Here is a 19,497-nt window from a genome sequence, read left to right as displayed (position 1 = left end):
AAACATGCACTTAGCGACCAAACCATTTATTTTTTTTCCTGCGCATCTTTATTAAAAAGTAGGGGTTTGCGAATATTAGAGTTTCGAATGCGAATCGAATAATGCCTAATCAAATCATTCGGTTCGACTTTCGAATAGCTAGTATTCGAAGTTTCGAATAATTCGACATGACGCGACAAAGACATCTAAAACGCGACAAAGGCCAATGGTGCAACTTGGTTAGGGTAGTGTATACGTGGCAAAACTAACGCTAACGTACGTCGTTACAGTAGGCTTCTCGTTAAAACTTTCATCGATATCCGTGCAAAAACGAGTACATGTTTATTTTAAAGAAGATTATGTCATTTCCACACGTTAAAAAAAAAACCCCGCAAACTGTCAACTCCTTTAGAACTACGCTTTCGAAACGAAGACTTCTTGCGTAGTGCGGTCGCGTATGCCGCAAGTGCCATAAAACTTTTCGACTTCGGCCTGTGAAACCCTCGATGATGGCTTCACATGTGAAAATTCGTTCACGCTGTGCAGTCGCCACTACCGTACCCCACCACTTGTTCAGAAACTCCTATCGTTCCGGCGCGCAGTTAAAACGTTGCTGTGACCGGGCGCCCAAAGATTTTTGGGCCCGAAACACTCATGACGACGAAGCTCAACATTACCGTTGTTCCTTCTCTCAATATTCAATAAAATGTTCTGTATTTGATATTCAACATTTTTGGCCACTATTCAGCACTATTCGATTTGAATTCGATTCGAGATGAAATTTCACTATTCGCACACCCCTATTAAAAAGTACTAACAAGTACCCTCTTTTGGTGACAAGTTAAGCCTTTTTCTCTTTGTGAAGCAATGCCCGCTGCGTTCTCACGGGTGAAATTAAACTGCCTTTGAAATAAACTGACACCGTTTCACCAAAGCGCAGTACCACCACATGGAACCGATCATACATGGCTAGTTGCGCGCAGCACGTCGCCTACTCAGCTCACGCCGTCAGTGCCGGGCCGCTTGCTGTATACCGTAGGCACGCATTTGTGCGCTCTTCGTGCCTGCTTCACTCTGGACCGAGCATGGGTGCAGCAAGTAGCCTGTTTGTTCAACGTGGCGACGAAAAGCATTCTGCAAGCATCGCATACTCTACGTCTCCGTGATCCTCTCGCAGCGGCCCTGCACGATGAGGCATGGCGCACTTGGGTTGTAGGCCTAATAAAACATGCAGTGTACGCTCGCTATCAGTGCACAGACTTTTCTTGGTGCCCACGCCACTCGACATCAGCGAGATACTTTCGTTTCTACAAAGTGACGTGCACTTTAAAGCGGTCTTGCACAACGTGGCGGCGGCAAAGACAGCATGTCACGCTTGTACCGCCGTCAATCCACACAGTTTACACCACAGGTGTAGCTGTCAAGCAGACAGCTGCAGATGACTGTAATAAATTTGTCGGCAATAAGTCGTAATGGCACGTTCATCATCGGCTGCCACCTTGCCTTCGTTCGCTCTTTTCTGATGCTTATCCGTGAAGGCATCGCCGCAATCGCGCGGAAGTCGTGATCATTGGTCGACCGTTCTCTGCCGTTATCGAAAAGACGGAAGACCTTTTGCGGCACATTATGGCATCGATTAGTTGAGGAGCGTAGTGAACTTTTATGCAACAAAAAGTTATTGCAGTTACCATTTCTTGCATTTATGGCTTCTTGTGTTCCAAGGCATTTTGTTTCATCGTAGGCGGTAGAAGCTGCAGAGAACGGTGCCAGAAAAGGTCACCGTGCAATAGCTGGCCGTAAGGCTTCATGCTGCCTCTTTTTTTTTTCTTCTTTTTTGTCCACATTGCCAATCCACAACTGAATAAATGCCTGGAAAGTGAGCGACCACGCTCGCAGCGTCCAAAATCTGCGTGGTGTGCTCGCCAATCTAGGATAGCTTCGTGGCAATTAAACTGGAGTGGGGCATGCAAGCGTCCTCCTCTCTCATGCTTTAGAAGGCCTCTTATACCTTTTTTTTTTTCACTTCGTATGCGCCATATTTTTACCACGGCCATGTCTGAAGTGTCTGTTGTAAAGGAAGGAGGCTTTCAAAAATGTTTGCTAATTGTGGATGCAGTTTCAATGGGTAGCATAGGAAAATCGTAAGTGCATCGAAATATGGCCGTTGTAACCGTTATAACTATACTCGGCGACAACTTATCTTGGCATTGGAGCGAAGGCTACGGAGGCGGGGCATCCGCACATTTGTGTTACTACGCAAGTAGTTCGCATCTTGCAGCCGATTTCAGTTCCAGTTTCGGTTTCGCTTGCTCGCATCGCTAGAGCGTTTAGCACCACGTCTACATGCAGAATGGGAACATCAGTGTGCGTAGATGCATCTACCTACTGTACTGATTATTGTCACATGGTTTTACGTTGACGAAGGCCAGTGTGTCGAAGATGAAACTATTTATTTGGCCAAACTTGTGGACGAGAAACGAGTCAGTCAGAGCGTCGTCCGTCAATTATGACAAGTCGTAAAGCGTTCGGCTTTTACATGTTCTATCGAATGTTCCAGTGTTATCGCTGGTGGCCACGTAATCTCTAAGACTATTCGCGTACCGCGCGCAATCTTAACAGAAAGATCTAAAACATCGTGGCGCTTCTGGACATCGCAATCGCGGTCGGGCCCGCAGAGCTTCAGCCTTTATACGCTTAACTGTTCGCTCACTCACTCCGTGGTGAGCTCGGCGACTGTCCGGCACACTGCATTTGCAGACAAGTCACGCTGACGGCCTCACTCCAGCGATGACAATGCAGATAACTTGCGTGGTCTGGTTTGATAGCCACTTTCTGTCACATTTAGAGTACAGCTTCTTCGGAGAACGAAACGGCGTTTGCGGCCGCAGACGGTTCAGGCCAACGAACAGGCGGTATCGCTGACGCCATGTTTACTGAGACTCTGAGAGAGCAGGCGTGAGGAAAATGTGGTGCTGTCCAAGAAATAAAGACCGAAACAAACTTGAAGGTTACAATGCCATTTTTTCACGAATGGCTTCCCATACGCGTTCTCTTTTTATAATGAAGAAATCTTTATTTATTCGAGCTAGGTAACTTTTCGAATGAGAAAATAAATATAGGTACTATTTCTTGGCGCGCGTGCATGCAGGCACTTTGGCTCTGTAGCTTCCACAGTGGTGCCAAGAAAAGTTGTCGCGGAGTATAGGGTCGCTATAAGTGGGTTCGGCCGTAATGCTGGCAACTGGGCAAGCTTGACAAATACCTTGCCTCTGTGATCACTTTAACCAATTTCATTGCATAATATGATTACCGACACTGAGCTTGCGTAAACTCAAGGTTACAATGCAGCCATCAGACCTTGTTTCATAAAACGTTGGCAAGTTCAAGAGACAAACAATCACACACCTGGGGTGCTATTCCGGATACCGTCGAATCCAGCCATATTGTTGAATTCCGTAATGGCACCATTTTAAGCTAATCAGAGAGGCCATAACAGGCATGTGGTTCAATCAAAGTTGACAACATGGCGAACTTAACAGTATGGCAGGATTTGACATTGTCCAGGAGAGCACCCAGGACAGATAATAGAGAGTTTGACAACTAAGGACTCAATACACTGGGTGCCCAAGCTGCGTTGGGTAGGCTGCTCTTGCGTTCGGAGGATGAGCAGAGTTTGAGAATTGAGTCAAACACAAGCTGCGTTGGAACGCATGGGGCGCCACACGTGGCAAAGTTAAAATTATGCGAGACTCGGGCCATACTGCGTCGTGGCTCGTGCTGCGCCTGTGTCGTCTCGCTGGTGATTCGTAACGCCTTGGAGACCCACGCTAGTTTTCGATTTTTGGGCCTTAGGTCAACACGCGCGCAAGAGGCCAAGAGTGGCTTGGTTTCTGCGCATGCACTCTGGCGGCTCACAAATTTCTTGGGTCCCCAATTCACAAAATGGTGCTGGAACACATTTTGTTGTGGATTCACATAGCCCAAGTGATAACTTGTTACCATCCCAATTCAAAGCCAATGCCATTATTGATTGTAATGAGACCACCCACCTTTCAATCGATTGTGCTGCCTCTCGATGGACAGGGGACAGTCGTCATCATCCAGAATAAACTCCTTGAGGCCTCCAGTGGGAGGATCCTGCGGACTGGGCAGGCCCCCCGGAGGCGGGGGCACCAGCACCTGGACCAAGCAGTAATGCTGAGGCTCCTCCTGCTCTAGTCCGTACTTGGCCAGTATCTCTCGAACCACATGCGTCGCAGTGTCCGTTGTGGAGAGTAGGAGAGTCTTGTATGGTACGTCCCGGTTCAGTGACTCACCGAAGATGCGCAGCGTGCCACCTGCACGCAAATGCAAGTGCACAGGTTCCAGCGTGTAGTAACGCGCTAATCTTGCAAAAAAAAAAACTGTCTCGTCATAGCACACAAACATGGATTTTAAGCCTTGTTCAATATATCGCCAAAAAATGTAAATTTCCGCTGACTGTAAGCACCAGTCAATTTTTTTCTACAAATCCTATAACATATAAGCTTCCATAGACTGATTAGAAGAATCCAAACCAACTACAAAAGATCTCCATTAATTCAACATCGGCTAATTCAATCATGACCCAACGTTCCAGCCAGCACCCCTACACGTTCTTGTAGCGGCAAACTGTCGTTGTTTTGACGCTCAAATGAGTTTTCACTGGATCATTTGAGTGTGGCCGGTCATCCTGTGGTGACCGGCCACACTCAAATGGTGACTACAGTAATGGTGACTACAGTAGCGGTTGCACTATGGTAGCAGGATCCAACCTTGTGGTGCCTCGGGTGCAGTGAGTGTGTCAAACACACATTACCTCCTGTCGAAATCACCCATTTTCTGGCCTGCCCCAGGAAGATTTTAGGGCAAGAATTGTAGTCGGCAATGAATTATTGCAGCATCTATACCACTCTGGCATATGCTTTTTTTGTCTGAATTTCATTACAAAATTTCTCAGGCGATACAATCTAGTATGAAACCATGAGTGTATACAACGATGTCAGAACCACGTTAGTAAATATATCACCATTGTCATTTCGAGACCACTGTGGAAGGAGAGTTCGCACAGCATAATAACGATGATATGCTGTTTTCAACTTTATGACGAGTGCACCTTGAAATGGCAAGTTATTTTACAACTATCGGCAACAAGTCACATCTGTGTCATTGGCATTCCAGAGATTTCCACATGTCGCACAACGGACTAGCAAAGTGGTTATGCTAGCCTAGTCTGCCATACCACTTGCGAGTGTTGAGGAGCCGTTTCATAAGTGCAGGACATCAAACACTCTATTGACCATAAAAAGGACAACATATTTTGTTCTTCATAGCAATAAAATGCTGCATAAGCCTGAGAACAGATGCTAATTAAATGAAGTTTCCTTCTGTGAAGATAAAAGTTCACTGGTTTGGCCTTGTTGCGAGTATCAGATATATCCTGTTTTTCTTGCTAAAAATCAAGTGCACATGCAATTTCTAAGTACTTTAGGTGCCGTCATTTTGAAGTTAATTTTCTACTTTGGACCCATAAAGTGCGGCAGCGTGTTGGATTTTGCAACGCGCTACAATTGGGTCAAATATTGCAAAGTGAATCTGTGGCATATTTTAATGTTTTTTCTGACTTTTGCTTAATTCCAGCTCACCGGATAATTCAATCAATCTTGCTGGTCCCTTCCAGGTTGCATCAACTGAAGTAGGCTGTATACTAGTATGAATTTTTATGCAGCACATGTGCCAAATGTATGCGAGTAGCGGGCTGCCCGCTTGTGCTACACCACAAATTATGAACCAGTGACTTCACAAACTGTTCTTTTGAGCACTCAAATATCATGAGAACAAGGACGTTCAAATACAAAGCACTGGCCAAAGGAAGGTTACGTCAGCATTCCATAAAAATGTTAATGCCACTTGCCAGCTTCGGGGCTTCCCTCTTGCCGAAACTGCTGCAATTTGCGCTCCAACTTCTGCTGCCGTCGACGACGCATCACGGCTTCCGGATTGGAGATCGATCGTGTAAAGCTCGTCTCGGGCAGCTCGGTGTAAAGCTTCTCTGCTATTCCATCCTTCTCCTCTGTCTGAGCCTGGAAGTCACATCATAACCAAATTCCTGAAACTTGACTTCAACCCACAGCTTTCATACCCATGCTTTTCAAGCGATGACTGCAGTGCTCATTGATTAAAATGAGACGTCAAAACTCTGAGTATAACGGCTACTATATGCGACTGCTTCAGATAACCACATAATGTGACTACAAATCTGGATGCTAAATGTAATGTTAAATCTGATATAAGTGTTTGAGTCGAAATGATGCCGACCTGACACAAGCTGAGAACAGTGGATACAAGAGTACCGTGTACACTCACGTAAGGGCTGCACTTTTTTTTTATCACGATTTTGACGGGGTGCGACCCTTCCACGGAAGTGAGAATCTTTTGTTTAATTTTTCGATCAACGTATGGAAAAACCTATTTAATCGTGCCATATATACCCAACGATGGGATATCTGGCATCTAGCTGCGGGCATCCTCGCGAGATGTCTTCATCAGCATTACTGCTTGGGCTCGGCTCGTCGCAGGATCAATGGCACCAGCGAGAAAAGCGACAAGATTTCCCAGATAGTGCTGCGCGCCCGAAGCTCACAGATAGCGCCGCGTGACGAATCCAGAGGATTGCTACTGCCATCTGGTGGCTCCCACGAAATGCGCCGTACGCGAGACGCGACGACGCTGCCGTTTGCTGGCGATTTTTTTTTTTTTTTTTTTAGACTGCCACGTTGGGGGGAGCGGCTCTTACACAAGTGCGGCCCTTAGTCAAGTGTATATGGTAAATGCATTACTTAGCTCTAAATTGTCACATATCAATCCATGAGGACTGCACCTTCCTCATTTCAGGGGATTAAAAAAAAAACTTCATTACTGCCAGGACACAAAAGCCTTCTTTAACAAAAACAAGGTTTGACAAACTACAAAACCCCAATGCCCACAGTTCTGCAGCGGCGCTTTCCCCTATTTTATTACTGTTATCATGTACCTTCACAGATGGTTGATACGATCGGTAACGCAGGCTGAGCGTTGCATCAACCACAAATGAAGCACACAAAAAGACATGGCATGGAAAAGACACTGTTGCAAATTCGTGCCCCAAATGCTGCATTCTAGCTGAAGCTCATAGTTTTTTGCCAGAATCTGAACATGTCAATCACTGCAAGCTGCAACTTACGCGTACAGAAAAAAAATTCACAACCAGTTTCAGCACAGCACAGGCAGTACTGTGCTTCTGTACTGCAACTCTTTTGTGCATGCCACACAAAAGCATAACACACCATCTCCTGCCTCCATCTTCTTTTCTATCTTGTCTTTGTACTATGTATTTTCTCGTGCTCTTAAAGAATTACAAACATCAGCTCCATACTGCCAACCTGTGAGCACATTACACAATGTTCACAAGTAGCAGCAAATTTCGAAGAGACTGCTCACATTGCAAATAATGTGTTCTGTTCTGCTCCTAGAAGAGCATAACACGTTGCTTCTAGATCATGCTGACTTCTTCAGCAGATCTGCTGTCATTGATCTCACCTGCTTTGAGAACTATCTCGAATCCAAGCAAGTGTACATTTGGTATATGGCTTCTTACACTGGCAGATGAGGGCTGCATAGGTGCCATCACAATTACATTTTCTGCATACATTTCTTGCAATATTGCACCATCTTACCAATCGATACCTTTAAAGTGTTTCTACAAACATAAATCCATTTTCATAAAGCATAACACAACATTTGTAAAACAGGGCCAAGTTTATAAACGTTATGAAAAATTTGGTAGGGTTGGCAAGTAAGCATCGCTGCTGTGCACACAAGTCAGGGAATAATACATTACCACTTCCTTGTTCTTTTTTTTCTTGTGCTCCCGACGTGAAAGTTTGCGACCAAACCGCAACGATTCCACCTTGAGTGTTGGCAGCTGCAAAAAAGTTACCCATCAGTCACCAAGGCACCTATATTTTTGCAAGCTCTTTCAACAAAGGTTAGGCTAAGATTAGACAATGAGCTATGACAGATCGACGATGAACACCACTAATGATGAATATCAGTATGAAAGATCTCCTCCAATGGTGCTCGGCAACACACACACACACAGTACAATGCAAAATGTGTCCCAAAAACAACTAAGCAGGCTACAAAGATAACAGAGAGCTTCGTGGGCAGCGGCGTCAACATGCAGATCCCTGCCACCTAAATTATGAATGAAAATGACTGTTGCCTGTAGGTCTTACTATGCACAGTATTACTTCTCTGATACCATTTTTAATGCACGCATCTCTAAGCTTTCCAAGTGCATGGTCGAAAACACAGATAATGCCAAATGCCAATCATGCCATTACTATCTTTCCCGCAAAAGCCTTTGTTATTTTTTTTTTTCAGAACCTATAAACAAGGCTCAATTACATTTAGTGCTAAAACCATTTAGTTAACAGGGGACACTGCTCTTAAAACTTCTTTTTAAATTCTTGATCGATTTTCACGAAACTTGCCAAGTTTATGTACATTCGTGCACTGATTTCAAATACATAATTATTTTTCTAGTATAACGTGTGTTTTTTTAAATATAAAATGTTTCATGTGCCTTTTAAGGAGCAAGATCTTTCGTAAACTGAGGGAGTTACAAAGTAAATCAGCACAACAAAAATTGATGTTCTAAACACATTTGAACAGAAGTTATGGTACGTTAAACATTCGCGAGTGAGTCATTCCAAGCTGGGATTTTGCTCATGAATGTTGGACATACCATAACGTTTGTTCAAATGGGTTTTAAAAATCTATTTCTGTTGTACTGCAAAATAAATAATAATTGTTGGGGATTAGAGTCCCATAATTACAATATGATTATGAGAGACGCCGTAGTGGAGGGCTCCGGAAATTTCGACCACCTGGGGTTCTTTAACGTGCGCCTAAATCTAAGTACACGGGCCTCAAACATTTTCACCTCCATCGAAAATGCAGCAGCCGCGGCCGGGATTTTATTGCACTGCATACAGTGCCGATTCCAGATTGCTGTGATATGCTGATTTAGTTTATAAGATCTTGCTCCCCAGATGGCACATGGAATATTTTATATTTTAAAAACTACACAATATACTACAAAAATAATTGCATATTTGAAATTAGTGCTCGAACATACATAAACTCTGCAAGTTTCATAATTATCAATCATGAAAAAAATTTTTTTGAGTGCCATGTCTCCTATTAACGAGCCTGACCCCAATTGCCACAAGCGCTGCAGCTTTACACTCACAGCAGCTACACTGACAGGGTGTCACTACTGAGGAAGGTCTGCTGCCAGGCCAATAGCCAACTCACCCGAGACTTGTGGTCCATGCGTCGAAAGAGGAACCGGCCCTCACGGTCATCTTGATGCCAGTTGAGTTGCACCAGGAGAGGGCGCTCGTCAGGGCCAAGCTTGCGTTCCTCTGTGAATTCAATCAGCAATCAATTTCTGGGGTTTCTTTGTGCCAAAGCCACAATGTGATTATGAGGCATGCCATGGTAGGCGACTCTGGATTAATTTTGACCACCCGAGGTTCTTTAGCATGCTAAGCCACCACAGTGGCTGTAATCGGTAGCAAGCCATGTTGCTGTTCAAGATAGCGCTAGTGCAATGAAGAAACAACACATGCAGAAGATGCACAATGTGCAAGACAACATATGCAGTCCTCCAGACTATTGCCATATTTGTTGCTGTGATTAAGAAAAAAAAAGGCTGCTTCTCTCTGGAAGTCCCAGGCATGATGAGGGCATCTGAACTGGGCAGTTTTGACACATTCACAAAATGTGTCAATAAATCTTAACCTTCTTAACGTGATCACCTGTGTCATGCTAATCTGAAATACTACAGATACAAAACTGACTGTGAGGGCATACACACAGTGAAAAAAAAAAAAACACCCTGCACAAGTTACAGAGTTTGCACATATTTCAATGGCAAAAATTCAAGGAAATTCAAGGCCCTGTGAGAGGTTTTTCCAGGAAGCACGGGACCTGTACACAACCTGTAGCTAAGATACTCTGTTCAACAGAGGCTGCTACACACTCAGGGCACCAGTAGCATTAAGTAGGACTGCCTCATGCAGAGGAAAGGATAACAGTGTTGGGCATGCATGACTGCTACACACACACATTCCTACAGACTAGGTGTACAATAGTTAAATTCTGGGGCCGAACAAGCGTCAGAGTTATCTGTCCAACTAGGAAGGCAAGCCAATACAGTACAGAGAAAATAACCTAAGGGTTACCTCCATTCTCGTGTATTTCGTAGAGGGCATAGTCCGGGACCGATAGCATGCGGATGTCTGGACGGAACTTTTCAATGAGTGTGCCAACCACATCAGTAACAGTGGCTGTGCTCGAAACACGTATGCACTTTGTTACAACTTTCTGGTCCGCATCTTGAAAGTAGAATCGCATCACCCCATGGAACTCCAGGTCCTGAAATTGGCACAACTGCAAGTCACCATCATGCGCTTCTGGCCTTGTCAAAGTCTCAATGCAACTAAAAGACAGCACAAATAGCTGTTTCTAGCACCAGGAATTTCGCCATGACACTTTACACTTTGACCATCAATATGGGCCAAACACTATCACTGTATCAAGCAACATTTGCACATTAAAGGGGTCATGAACTACCTTTCCAAGTAATAATCTAATGACCTCAGTATCGGAGTTTACTGCCTGCCGAATCAATTGCCGCAAAATTTTCTTGAATCCGTCAAGAACGAGCGGAGTTACAGGGGTTTGGCGCACGCTCCCGGCGCTTTCTCTCTTTTCTCGTGCCGACGAGCGCAATGGAAGCTAGACAGGGAGGGACGGCACGGGGGAAAGAAGTTACGTCAGCGCGCGTCGTGCAACGCGATCGCTCTCCCGCTGTGATTCCCGTGCGCGAGTGCGGCTACCGTATACTGAGGAGTGCGGTGCCGGCAAGTGGCGGCACCCCGTGGCAAGAAGCGCATCTGATCCGAATGCCGCTCTCGATTTACATCGGCTATCGGCCAATGACGATGCTATGTCTTTTGCGACGCGGCGATGCAGATCGCGACGTCCATTGGCAAACGCCCCGCCCACTGACGAGAGTGAGAACCGGCCTCTGTTTGAAAAGAGGGCGCCTGAGAAAACTGCAACTTCGCGTTCCGCTTGCAGCCTTTACGCAGCGCGCACGACTGCAATATTTGGCTGAGCAGTTCATAGCCGCGTCAGCTTTCCGCAGGATGTGTTTTTTTCAACAATCCCAAGGGGTGCTTCATGACCCCTTTAAAGAATAAAATACCGCTGCAGCGCCGCATGGCCCATGCTCTTGCCAGCCAATTTTGTTTGCAAAAACACCACGCCTGCACTGAAACCGCAGCACGGTCACAGCGAAAGCTGGAAGAGTGGCGTTTCTAGAGCCCGTTGTAAGCTCTCTTGGGGCTACTAATACAAGTACCCACTACGCCATAAATACAAGCAAGGTACCCACTACGCCATAAATCACAATTTTTGTGAAGTTGGGAAGCACCTACTAAGCCATTATTCGTCATTCTGCGGAGAAGCGAGGCACCAGATACACGTCTGTAAGGCATAATTTGCAGTTTTTTGACGCACGCGACGACTGATGACGATGAAGAATTATGGCTCAGCCCTTTGTAATGCGTTGGAAGCTTTAAAACGGCCCACCAGTAATGCAATTTGCATTGGGTGACGCCCGGTCGCTATTTCCTCTCCGCCATAACCGTAACATACGCTGACGTGGGAGAGAGGGGGGGGGGCCAAGAACTTTACTGAGACCCCGAGGAAATGGATCATGCGCACTTATGGGCTTCCTTGGCAACCAATACAAGTGCACTTGCGAGGAACCCACTACGCTATAAATTATTGTAATTTTTTAGAAGTAGGAAAGCAGGCACTATGCCATTTTTCGTCATTCTACGGAGAGCCGTGGTACCTGCTAAACGCATGTAAGGCAATATGCGCTTTGTTGATGCTGTGCCTGATGAAGATGAAGCACTATGACGGAGGCCTTTGTAATGGGTTGGAAGCATTCAACAACCTACTCGTTGCGCAATTCGCATTGTGTGACGCCTGCTTACAGAATTCGCGTTGTGCGACGCTTGGTGCTTATTTTACTCTTCTACGACGCTATATTGCATATGTTAATGTGGTTCTTTCCCGACATGAGGCCTGTATAGGACCTTTTTGCAAAGCAATTTTAAGCCCCGGCATGGCTCAGAGGTTGAATACTGGGCTCCCACGCAGAGGGCCCAGGTTCGAACTTCTTAATTTTTTTTCTTATTTCAAGCGATAGTGGTTACAGACACCGGCGGCGGCGGCAGTGGCAGACAACTACGGCGCCAAAACGGCCGCTGAAATGATCTCATAACAGCTTTCGCTGTAAAATTATCACTGTGCCTACTTTCACGGAAATTTCACTTGAAGTATTATCAAAATAACACTGTGCCTAATCATAGAGCATCCGAGAAGGTTACGACTGCTACTGCATGCAACCACAATATGCTACATTATACAGCCATATTCAGATACTGGTGCTCCAACAAATCAATAAATGTGGACAGGGACAATTAAAAAGAAAAACTATTCCGGGGTTTTACGAGCCAAACACCAGAAGGCGGTTATGAGACCCCGTAGCGGGGCCACCGTGGCTGGGGATCGAACCTGCATCCTCGAGTTTAGCAGAGCAACATGCAAGCCCCTAGGCTATTGTGGCAGGTAAACAGGGACAATGAATTTGACCCACTCAGCAGATGCATCTTAACAATTCTTTGTAATATAAATTTGATAATTGAGACAACATATACCATCAGGGCTTAGTAAATGAAAGCCAACCGGTAATAAGTGTCGACATCACACCTTAAAATAAAAGCATGCCTGCGCCTATTGGTGTTGACACACCTTACAGCTACAAGGAGAAATTCAGACAAACCCACTTCCTTCAAAACAATATTGGTGAACTTTATAGGGGCCCTGCAACACTTTTTGAACATGTTCAGAAAACTGTCGATCGGTAGTCGAGGCTCCTGTGAACATGCGAGCCAAATATCACAGCACTGTGAGAGACAGGAAATTTACACAGTAGGGTAAGTTTTCGGGCAAGTTGTTGGTTCATAGCAAAAAAAAAATATTGGTTCGCAACGGTTTCAACATGTCTATAACCTTTGTTTGCAGAACCTAAGAGTTATGCATCATCAAGAATGAATATTTCTACGCAAAAAAAAATCACAGTATTCGTGCCCTTTTTTATGTCTGGTACATGGTGCTCACTAAAAATAGTTATCCAACTGGTGGATAAAATACAAATTGAATGAAAGGAGTGCATGAACTCAGCGTTTTTCTTGCGCCAGTTGGCTAATATACAAAACCAAGCCCATATTTATAATATTGTGAATATACCGATGCATGGTGTTTATGGACATTTAGGTTAACTTATAATCTACAAGGCAAAAATGACTCATGCTGATATTGAAATCACTTATGCATAGTTTGCTTATAAAGGGACCTTGAATTGGTTTTGACAATTTCATGCAAAAGCATTTAACCAGGAGAGCAAGTCCTAAGGATCATTTCCAGACTAAGTTAAGCTCTCGTGCAAGGAAAAAATGGCTGCACGCAAGCTAGACAAGGGCACACAAGACACGGGCGCTCGTCCAATTCTCCTGTGTCCTTGTCTAGTGTGCGCGCAACCATTTTTTCCTTGCAAGTATGAACCAACTTGCCCAGCAGCAAGCTTTAGTGTTACGCTCTCTGCGTAAAGTGTTATAACTACAAGACTTCAAACGTGCGAATCACTACAGATCATGGCGGTTCATCCAAGCGAGTTTTCCAACGGCCACTTCCATTATACATAGCACTATTCTATTATAAATAGCATCGGCGACCAATCTGACTGGATATGTCCAATCAATGTCACTGACCATTTTTCCAACCTAATTGTGAACAAATGCTGTTTGTAATAGTTGAAACTCTTCACCATTTGTTTTGTTTAAGGAAAAGCTGTAACAGAAAGAGAATGCACATACAATCACAATTTACTACTAGACTTTGGGACCTGCGGTCGACAGCAAGCGTCATCGGCATGTTACCACCACAGTTAAAACATCCGTGTTGACGTGAGCTGCGCGACGGTGTTTATCACAAGGTTTGTTAACTCAAACACCATGAATAGCCCTAGCTGCATTGTGAGCTGCAAATATAGCGATCGATGGCTTGTAAAGCTGCAATATTGTTTAAGGCGTGTGAGGCAACCAGCAAGCAGGGTTGCTTTACTGCATCAATGCTGTGAGAGTCGGGTTCTCGCTATCCGATTAACACCAGGATCCACACATCTGCGGCCGTAACCTCTGAAAATGCCACCGCATTGCCCGGGTTTACGCTTATCAGTGATCGTTATCAGATACTTCTTGTTGGCCTGCATATTTCTTCGCGTTTGCAAATTATGTGAATGGTTGGTGTCGTTGCAGCAGCTAGCAGAGAAAATCTCAATCATGCACTTAATTTTATGTGGCCTCTGCGATTCATTTCATGCTGCTGGAGTTGACTGTGGAGGTCATGTAGAGGAAAGCGCAGCTTAACCCGTCAAGTGCGCTGCCATCGCCGGCTGAATTCAGAGTTGAGGAAAAGTAATACTGAGAAGTAGGGTGACATGCAGCTGCCCATAGCTCCTTTGATGCAAATTGCACTGCTCAATTTATAGTGCAAATGATTTGATGATGCTGCTGCCTAAACGCTAACACATTTTCAATAGCTGTTTCAGGGTTCCCATAAGGCCGCTAGCAAGCAGTTTTTTTTAAATTCACTTTGCATCCGTATCACACGTTTAAATTTTCATATCATTGTAAAATTAATACCAACCACCTGGTAGAAATGAATCTTCATTTCAGCCACTACAAGCTTTCACAGTCGGGAAACTATCTGACAATCACAAACTTCAATCACTCACGAGTGCATGACTCATACCTGTCTCCCGAATCTTAACCAAAGACATAAATTGTCCCTTAAGTTCTGGTTCAGTTCAGCTCACATAAAAATGTTTCTTTCTTTGGTTCAGTTCTGGTTCAATGCCTTGTTTAAAATGTTATCGAACTGCTCATTGCTTCCCGATAGCCTTCCAGCTGTTTCATTTAAAGGGGCCCTGCAACACTTCTTCAGCATGGTCAGAAAAAGCTGCCGATCGGTAGTCGAGGCTCCTGAGAATGCACGAGCCAAAGATTATAGTGCAGCATGCCCGGCCTGGAATTTACAATTCTCAAAGTCAGCTAGAAATAGTTCCCTCTTTTTTCTACAAATGATGCCATATACCCAAACGACCGCGTCATATACCTAAATTCATTGCCATTGGCTGATTTGAGTATCGCGAGCTGCGTAGTTACCGGGACCGCCTAGGGAGGCCGCCACGTGCCGCGATCACACTGAATGTAAGCCGCGCCTTCGAAGAAACGAAAAAAAAAAAAAGTGTTCAAGGTCATGATGCATGCGTCACGTAGCTTCCTTTCCCCCATGCCATCCCTCTCTGCTTAGGTTCCAGTGCGCTCGTTGGGACAAGAGAAGAGAGAAAGCAATTACAATGTGTGACAAATCTCTCAACTCTGCTCATACTTGACGGACTCTAAAAATGTTTGCGGCGGTCGATTCGTGAGGCAATAAACTCCTTCAATAAAGCCTTTCGATGGTTACTTGGAAAAGTGTTGCAGGGCCCCTTTAAGGTGCATTACATTTTAAACCAAATTTTTCTTTCTTTTGGAGTGATACTGCATCACTTGGCTATTCATTCTCACATTGCTGTCCTGATCTATGACTAATTGCATAGCGTAATGAAAGCATGCATTTCAGTAGGAAAAACGTTTTCTCGCCTTTTCTTTCTTCCAGCCTCACCAGGCCCTTATCCACTTCCACATAGAGTGGCACATGCCCTTGTCACCAGAAATCTCTCCATTTTATTAGGGAGCTTTCAATATGCAGTAAAGCCTTCAGTAACACTTAGCTAACATGCAGAACAGATAGGCTTTTAATTTAGACAATATGTCTGCAACAAAGACGTTGTCAGTATTCCTTGATTATACGACAGCTACGCCAGCCATACACGGCTCTGGTAACTGGGTATCCGCAGACAACCCCTACGGACAAACTAAAGCTACATACTGCCGGGATTGTACTGCATTGTGAATAGATAACTGCCTCAGCGCTCTCCATCACGCAGTGCCGTCTGCTCGACACGTGTGATAGTTCCACATCCCAGAGATTTGTATGCTTTTTGAAATCAGCGTTGCCCGATCCAAGTACGAGTCATTAAAGTTTTACATCATGCCATTTACACGTTACACATACACATTCTTACAGAACACATAAAAGTGGGCCAACGTATAGCAGCAAACTGCTGTGAACAGCAACGTGAGTGGCTGGTGAGCCCAACCCAAAAGTCGCGCCAATGTAGTGATGTCACTGCTTCCATCTTCACTTTCCGACATGCTGCTTCACAAATGATCAAATGAAAATGGCTCAGCACCAGTAATACTTTGGCTGCTCATGCAAATTGTTGCCCGAGTTAGGTGACGATGACAAAGTATGTAGCGCTTATTCCACTCTAATCCAGCGCTAATTCTGCAGTTAACGTAGTTCTTGTGTAGGTCTTGGTGTAGTTTTAAATCCTGTGCTTAATGCAGCTCCACTATCGTGAAACCTGAGGAAGTGCGTAGCATGGGCAACCCAGCTATTCCCTTGGGAATCGCGCGCTTGCCGAGGCAGTGGCACCCTCTCTTGCGCGGCGCGGGTATTAGCCGGATGTTTCAGAAGAATTTTCTGCGATTTTAGGTAAATTATTGCAATTAATTCTGGGTTATATCTGTAGTTTATATTATTTTAGACCTTGTCAGTTTATTTTGCACTGATTTTGAGCATTGTTAGCCTTGTTTTAGGCCTGTATTGACCACTGCGTGACCATGCAACATGAGACAGTGGATGAACAAGCCGAGCCCCTAAAGTGCTACGCACTTGAAACAAAATCACAGCAGCCAGCAAGTTTCGCACAGTGAACTGAGCTTTTCTGATATTTACACTCTTCCCAGCTCCTTCTCCAATCGCCGCACTAGATAAGTGCCGTAAGAGCATGAAATAGAGGTTCTCACAAATTTTGTGTCAGCATTCCTTTAAGGCTCGACCTTTGATTTTATGGTGAAATATTAACATTGTAAACCATGTAGGCATACAAGCTGTAAAATAAGGAAATAAGAAATTACACTGTTGGTACAGCTAGAAAAATTTCCAATGTGCTTGCTATGCTATTCTGCGGTTGCACTATAGCGAAGTTCAATTGAGAATTGCCACAACTCCGGCATGAAAGGGCAATTGCCACAAGGCGGCATGAAAGGCACTACAGATTCGGTCGCAACACCATAAGAGGCAGTGACAAACTCAAGCTAATAGCACCATAGTATGCTTATTTCAACATTTTACGATCCTTTAACACACACAAGACTTGTTAAAATATTGTGTTTATTTTTTATTATTACCCCAAAATTGCTCACTTAAGTCACTATTATTGACATCATGTCAAATGCCATTAGTTTAGACGTGTGTGCAGCTACACTGAAAAAAAATGTCATTTGGGAAGGCCATGCCATTTTTTTGTGCCAGTGTGACACGAATAAGGCATCATAGTGCTGCCACAGGGCAGTGCACCCTTTAACCTTGCAGCAAGTAGGTGCAGCAAAGTGCAATACAAGATGACCATTTTCATTTGTGGTGTGTGCCTTCTCTTAAACGGGCCTAATGTGAAGGCTCTGTATGAAAGTGAGAAACATCCCTACGCTCACTTTGTCACTGGCTTACCAGCACCCTAATACGAGTTGCATTTTGTCTGTCTGTGAGCTGGAATCACCAACTTTCAACAAACACACTGGCTTTAAAACGGGGTCAAACTCTGTGAAAAATGTCAACGTAGCACGCACGCATCCCTGAACGTTGCGTCAGGCACGCTGGTGACGTTGGGTAGCTGCAACAGTCATTTTGCTTGTTTACATTGCAATATTGGGCAACCCCAACAACGCTACGAGAAACGGTAGAGGGGTCCCATTACAAACGTGGAAGGCAGCGGCCTCGCCCGAATAAATGTGTAGAATTATAAGACGGAACGAATCGTCTTCACGTTCGGCATCCTGCAACTATCAATGATAACGTGGACTAAAGTAAGCGTATATTAGATAACGAAACTGTGAGCACCAACACTGGCGTTATCCACTTTGCTGCAAAAGCGACGAGTCATAGCAAGGTAGCAGCAAAATTTCAAGCTTCGTAAACTGTCAAGTTTCGGTCGTGAGCGAGGACGCCGCTAACGGCGACTGTCATGCCTCAGTGCCCGCGGGTGCTCCGATGACAGTGGCGTCGCCGGCACCGGAGCTGACAGCGAGCCCTCAGGGAAGCCGGAAATAGCTCTCAAAGCCGCTAATAAAGCGACAATTCCGCGTAATACAAGCGCACCAAGGCGCCATCTTGACGTGACACACTTCAAGACTCGGCCCGAAGTTGGGCTCCGAGACACATTTGAACGCACACGAGGCACGGTCAGAACACACCCGCGTTACGGACGGACGGCTCCAGAGCACCAGCACGCATTTACCTCGTTCGGTTCACTGAGTTCGAAAAGGTCGAGACGATTGGCATTCCACTGGTTGATGGTGTTTCGCAGGTTGATACGCTCCACGGCTTTCAGCTCTCGCTCGGACGCCATCTTAACGCCTTGCAGCGCGTCTGGAAGGCAAGACCGTTGTCCCCGCGCTCGAGACACTTCACATCACATGAGCAAACGGTTGCCTCCGATGCGTCCGGCTTAGGCACCTCGTCCTCGCATCGCTCGACGGCCTGTCAACTCCATCTGAGCCGCGGTTTCCGCGAACAGGTAGCATACAAGTGCGGACCCATGGAGCTGGCAAGAGCCCCACCAAATTCCTCGGCCTGCTCACGTGATTTCCGGCTTCCGTCGACTCCACCCTTCGCGATTCGGATGTGGTCGAGGCGTCGGTCGGTAGAATCTTTTGCGTTTCAAACCACGCTATGAAATCTTTGTGAACGAAGTGTTGTTTTTTCGAGGTAACGGCCACGTGGCAGTAGGTGAAGTCGAACACGGCAGGCTATGAAAAAACATCGAGCGCTAGCGCACGACGTCGTCTACGCCATACGGCGCACTTTCGATCGTAATCGAGTTTCTTGAACGCGATTGGCTTATTTGCGCAGGAACCGAAAGAGAACCAATCGTGATCCAGAAATTCCATCCCGATCAGGGTTCAATCGTGATCAAAAGTACCCGTTTGGTACATCGTGAATGACATATATCTGTTCGATTTTGTTTGAGCGAAGTGAAGGTACTGCGCTCACCGCAAGCGAAATCATGGTCGTTTCACTGTGGTAATTGAGATTCGGATTGGTGCATGTTTGCCATATTTTGAACACGAGCTCAAATATAAG

The 19,497-nt window shown here is 45.2% G+C and overlaps 1 protein-coding gene across 2 annotated transcripts in view; it reads right to left on the bottom strand.

Annotated features, from left to right (window-relative positions):
• Positions 1-19,028, bottom strand: part of LOC119376177 (afadin-like) — a 64,072-nt gene extending 45,044 nt beyond the window's left edge. The window contains exons 1-6 of one of the 2 annotated variants that reach the window (XM_037646106.2): positions 18,653-19,028; positions 10,290-10,482; positions 9,358-9,467; positions 7,877-7,960; positions 5,912-6,080; positions 4,029-4,316 (exon numbers count right to left, since the gene is read on the bottom strand). In XM_037646106.2, the coding sequence (XP_037502034.1) occupies positions 4,029-4,316; positions 5,912-6,080; positions 7,877-7,960; positions 9,358-9,467; positions 10,290-10,482; positions 18,653-18,763 (955 nt within the window). In that variant the 5' untranslated portion in view covers positions 18,764-19,028. The remainder of the gene's footprint in view (positions 1-4,028; positions 4,317-5,911; positions 6,081-7,876; positions 7,961-9,357; positions 9,468-10,289; positions 10,483-18,652) is intronic. The other variant, XM_037646107.2, reaches the window with a different exon arrangement.
• Between the last annotated feature and the right edge of the window lie 469 nt (positions 19,029-19,497).

The sequence above is a fragment of the Rhipicephalus sanguineus genome, unplaced genomic scaffold, assembly GCF_013339695.2.
Source record: "Rhipicephalus sanguineus isolate Rsan-2018 unplaced genomic scaffold, BIME_Rsan_1.4 Seq1108, whole genome shotgun sequence".
In the NCBI taxonomy this organism is placed as follows: Eukaryota; Metazoa; Arthropoda; class Arachnida; order Ixodida; family Ixodidae; genus Rhipicephalus; species Rhipicephalus sanguineus.
The sequence above is the reverse complement of the archived record's forward strand: the minus strand, read 5'-3'. Positions and strand labels throughout refer to the sequence as shown.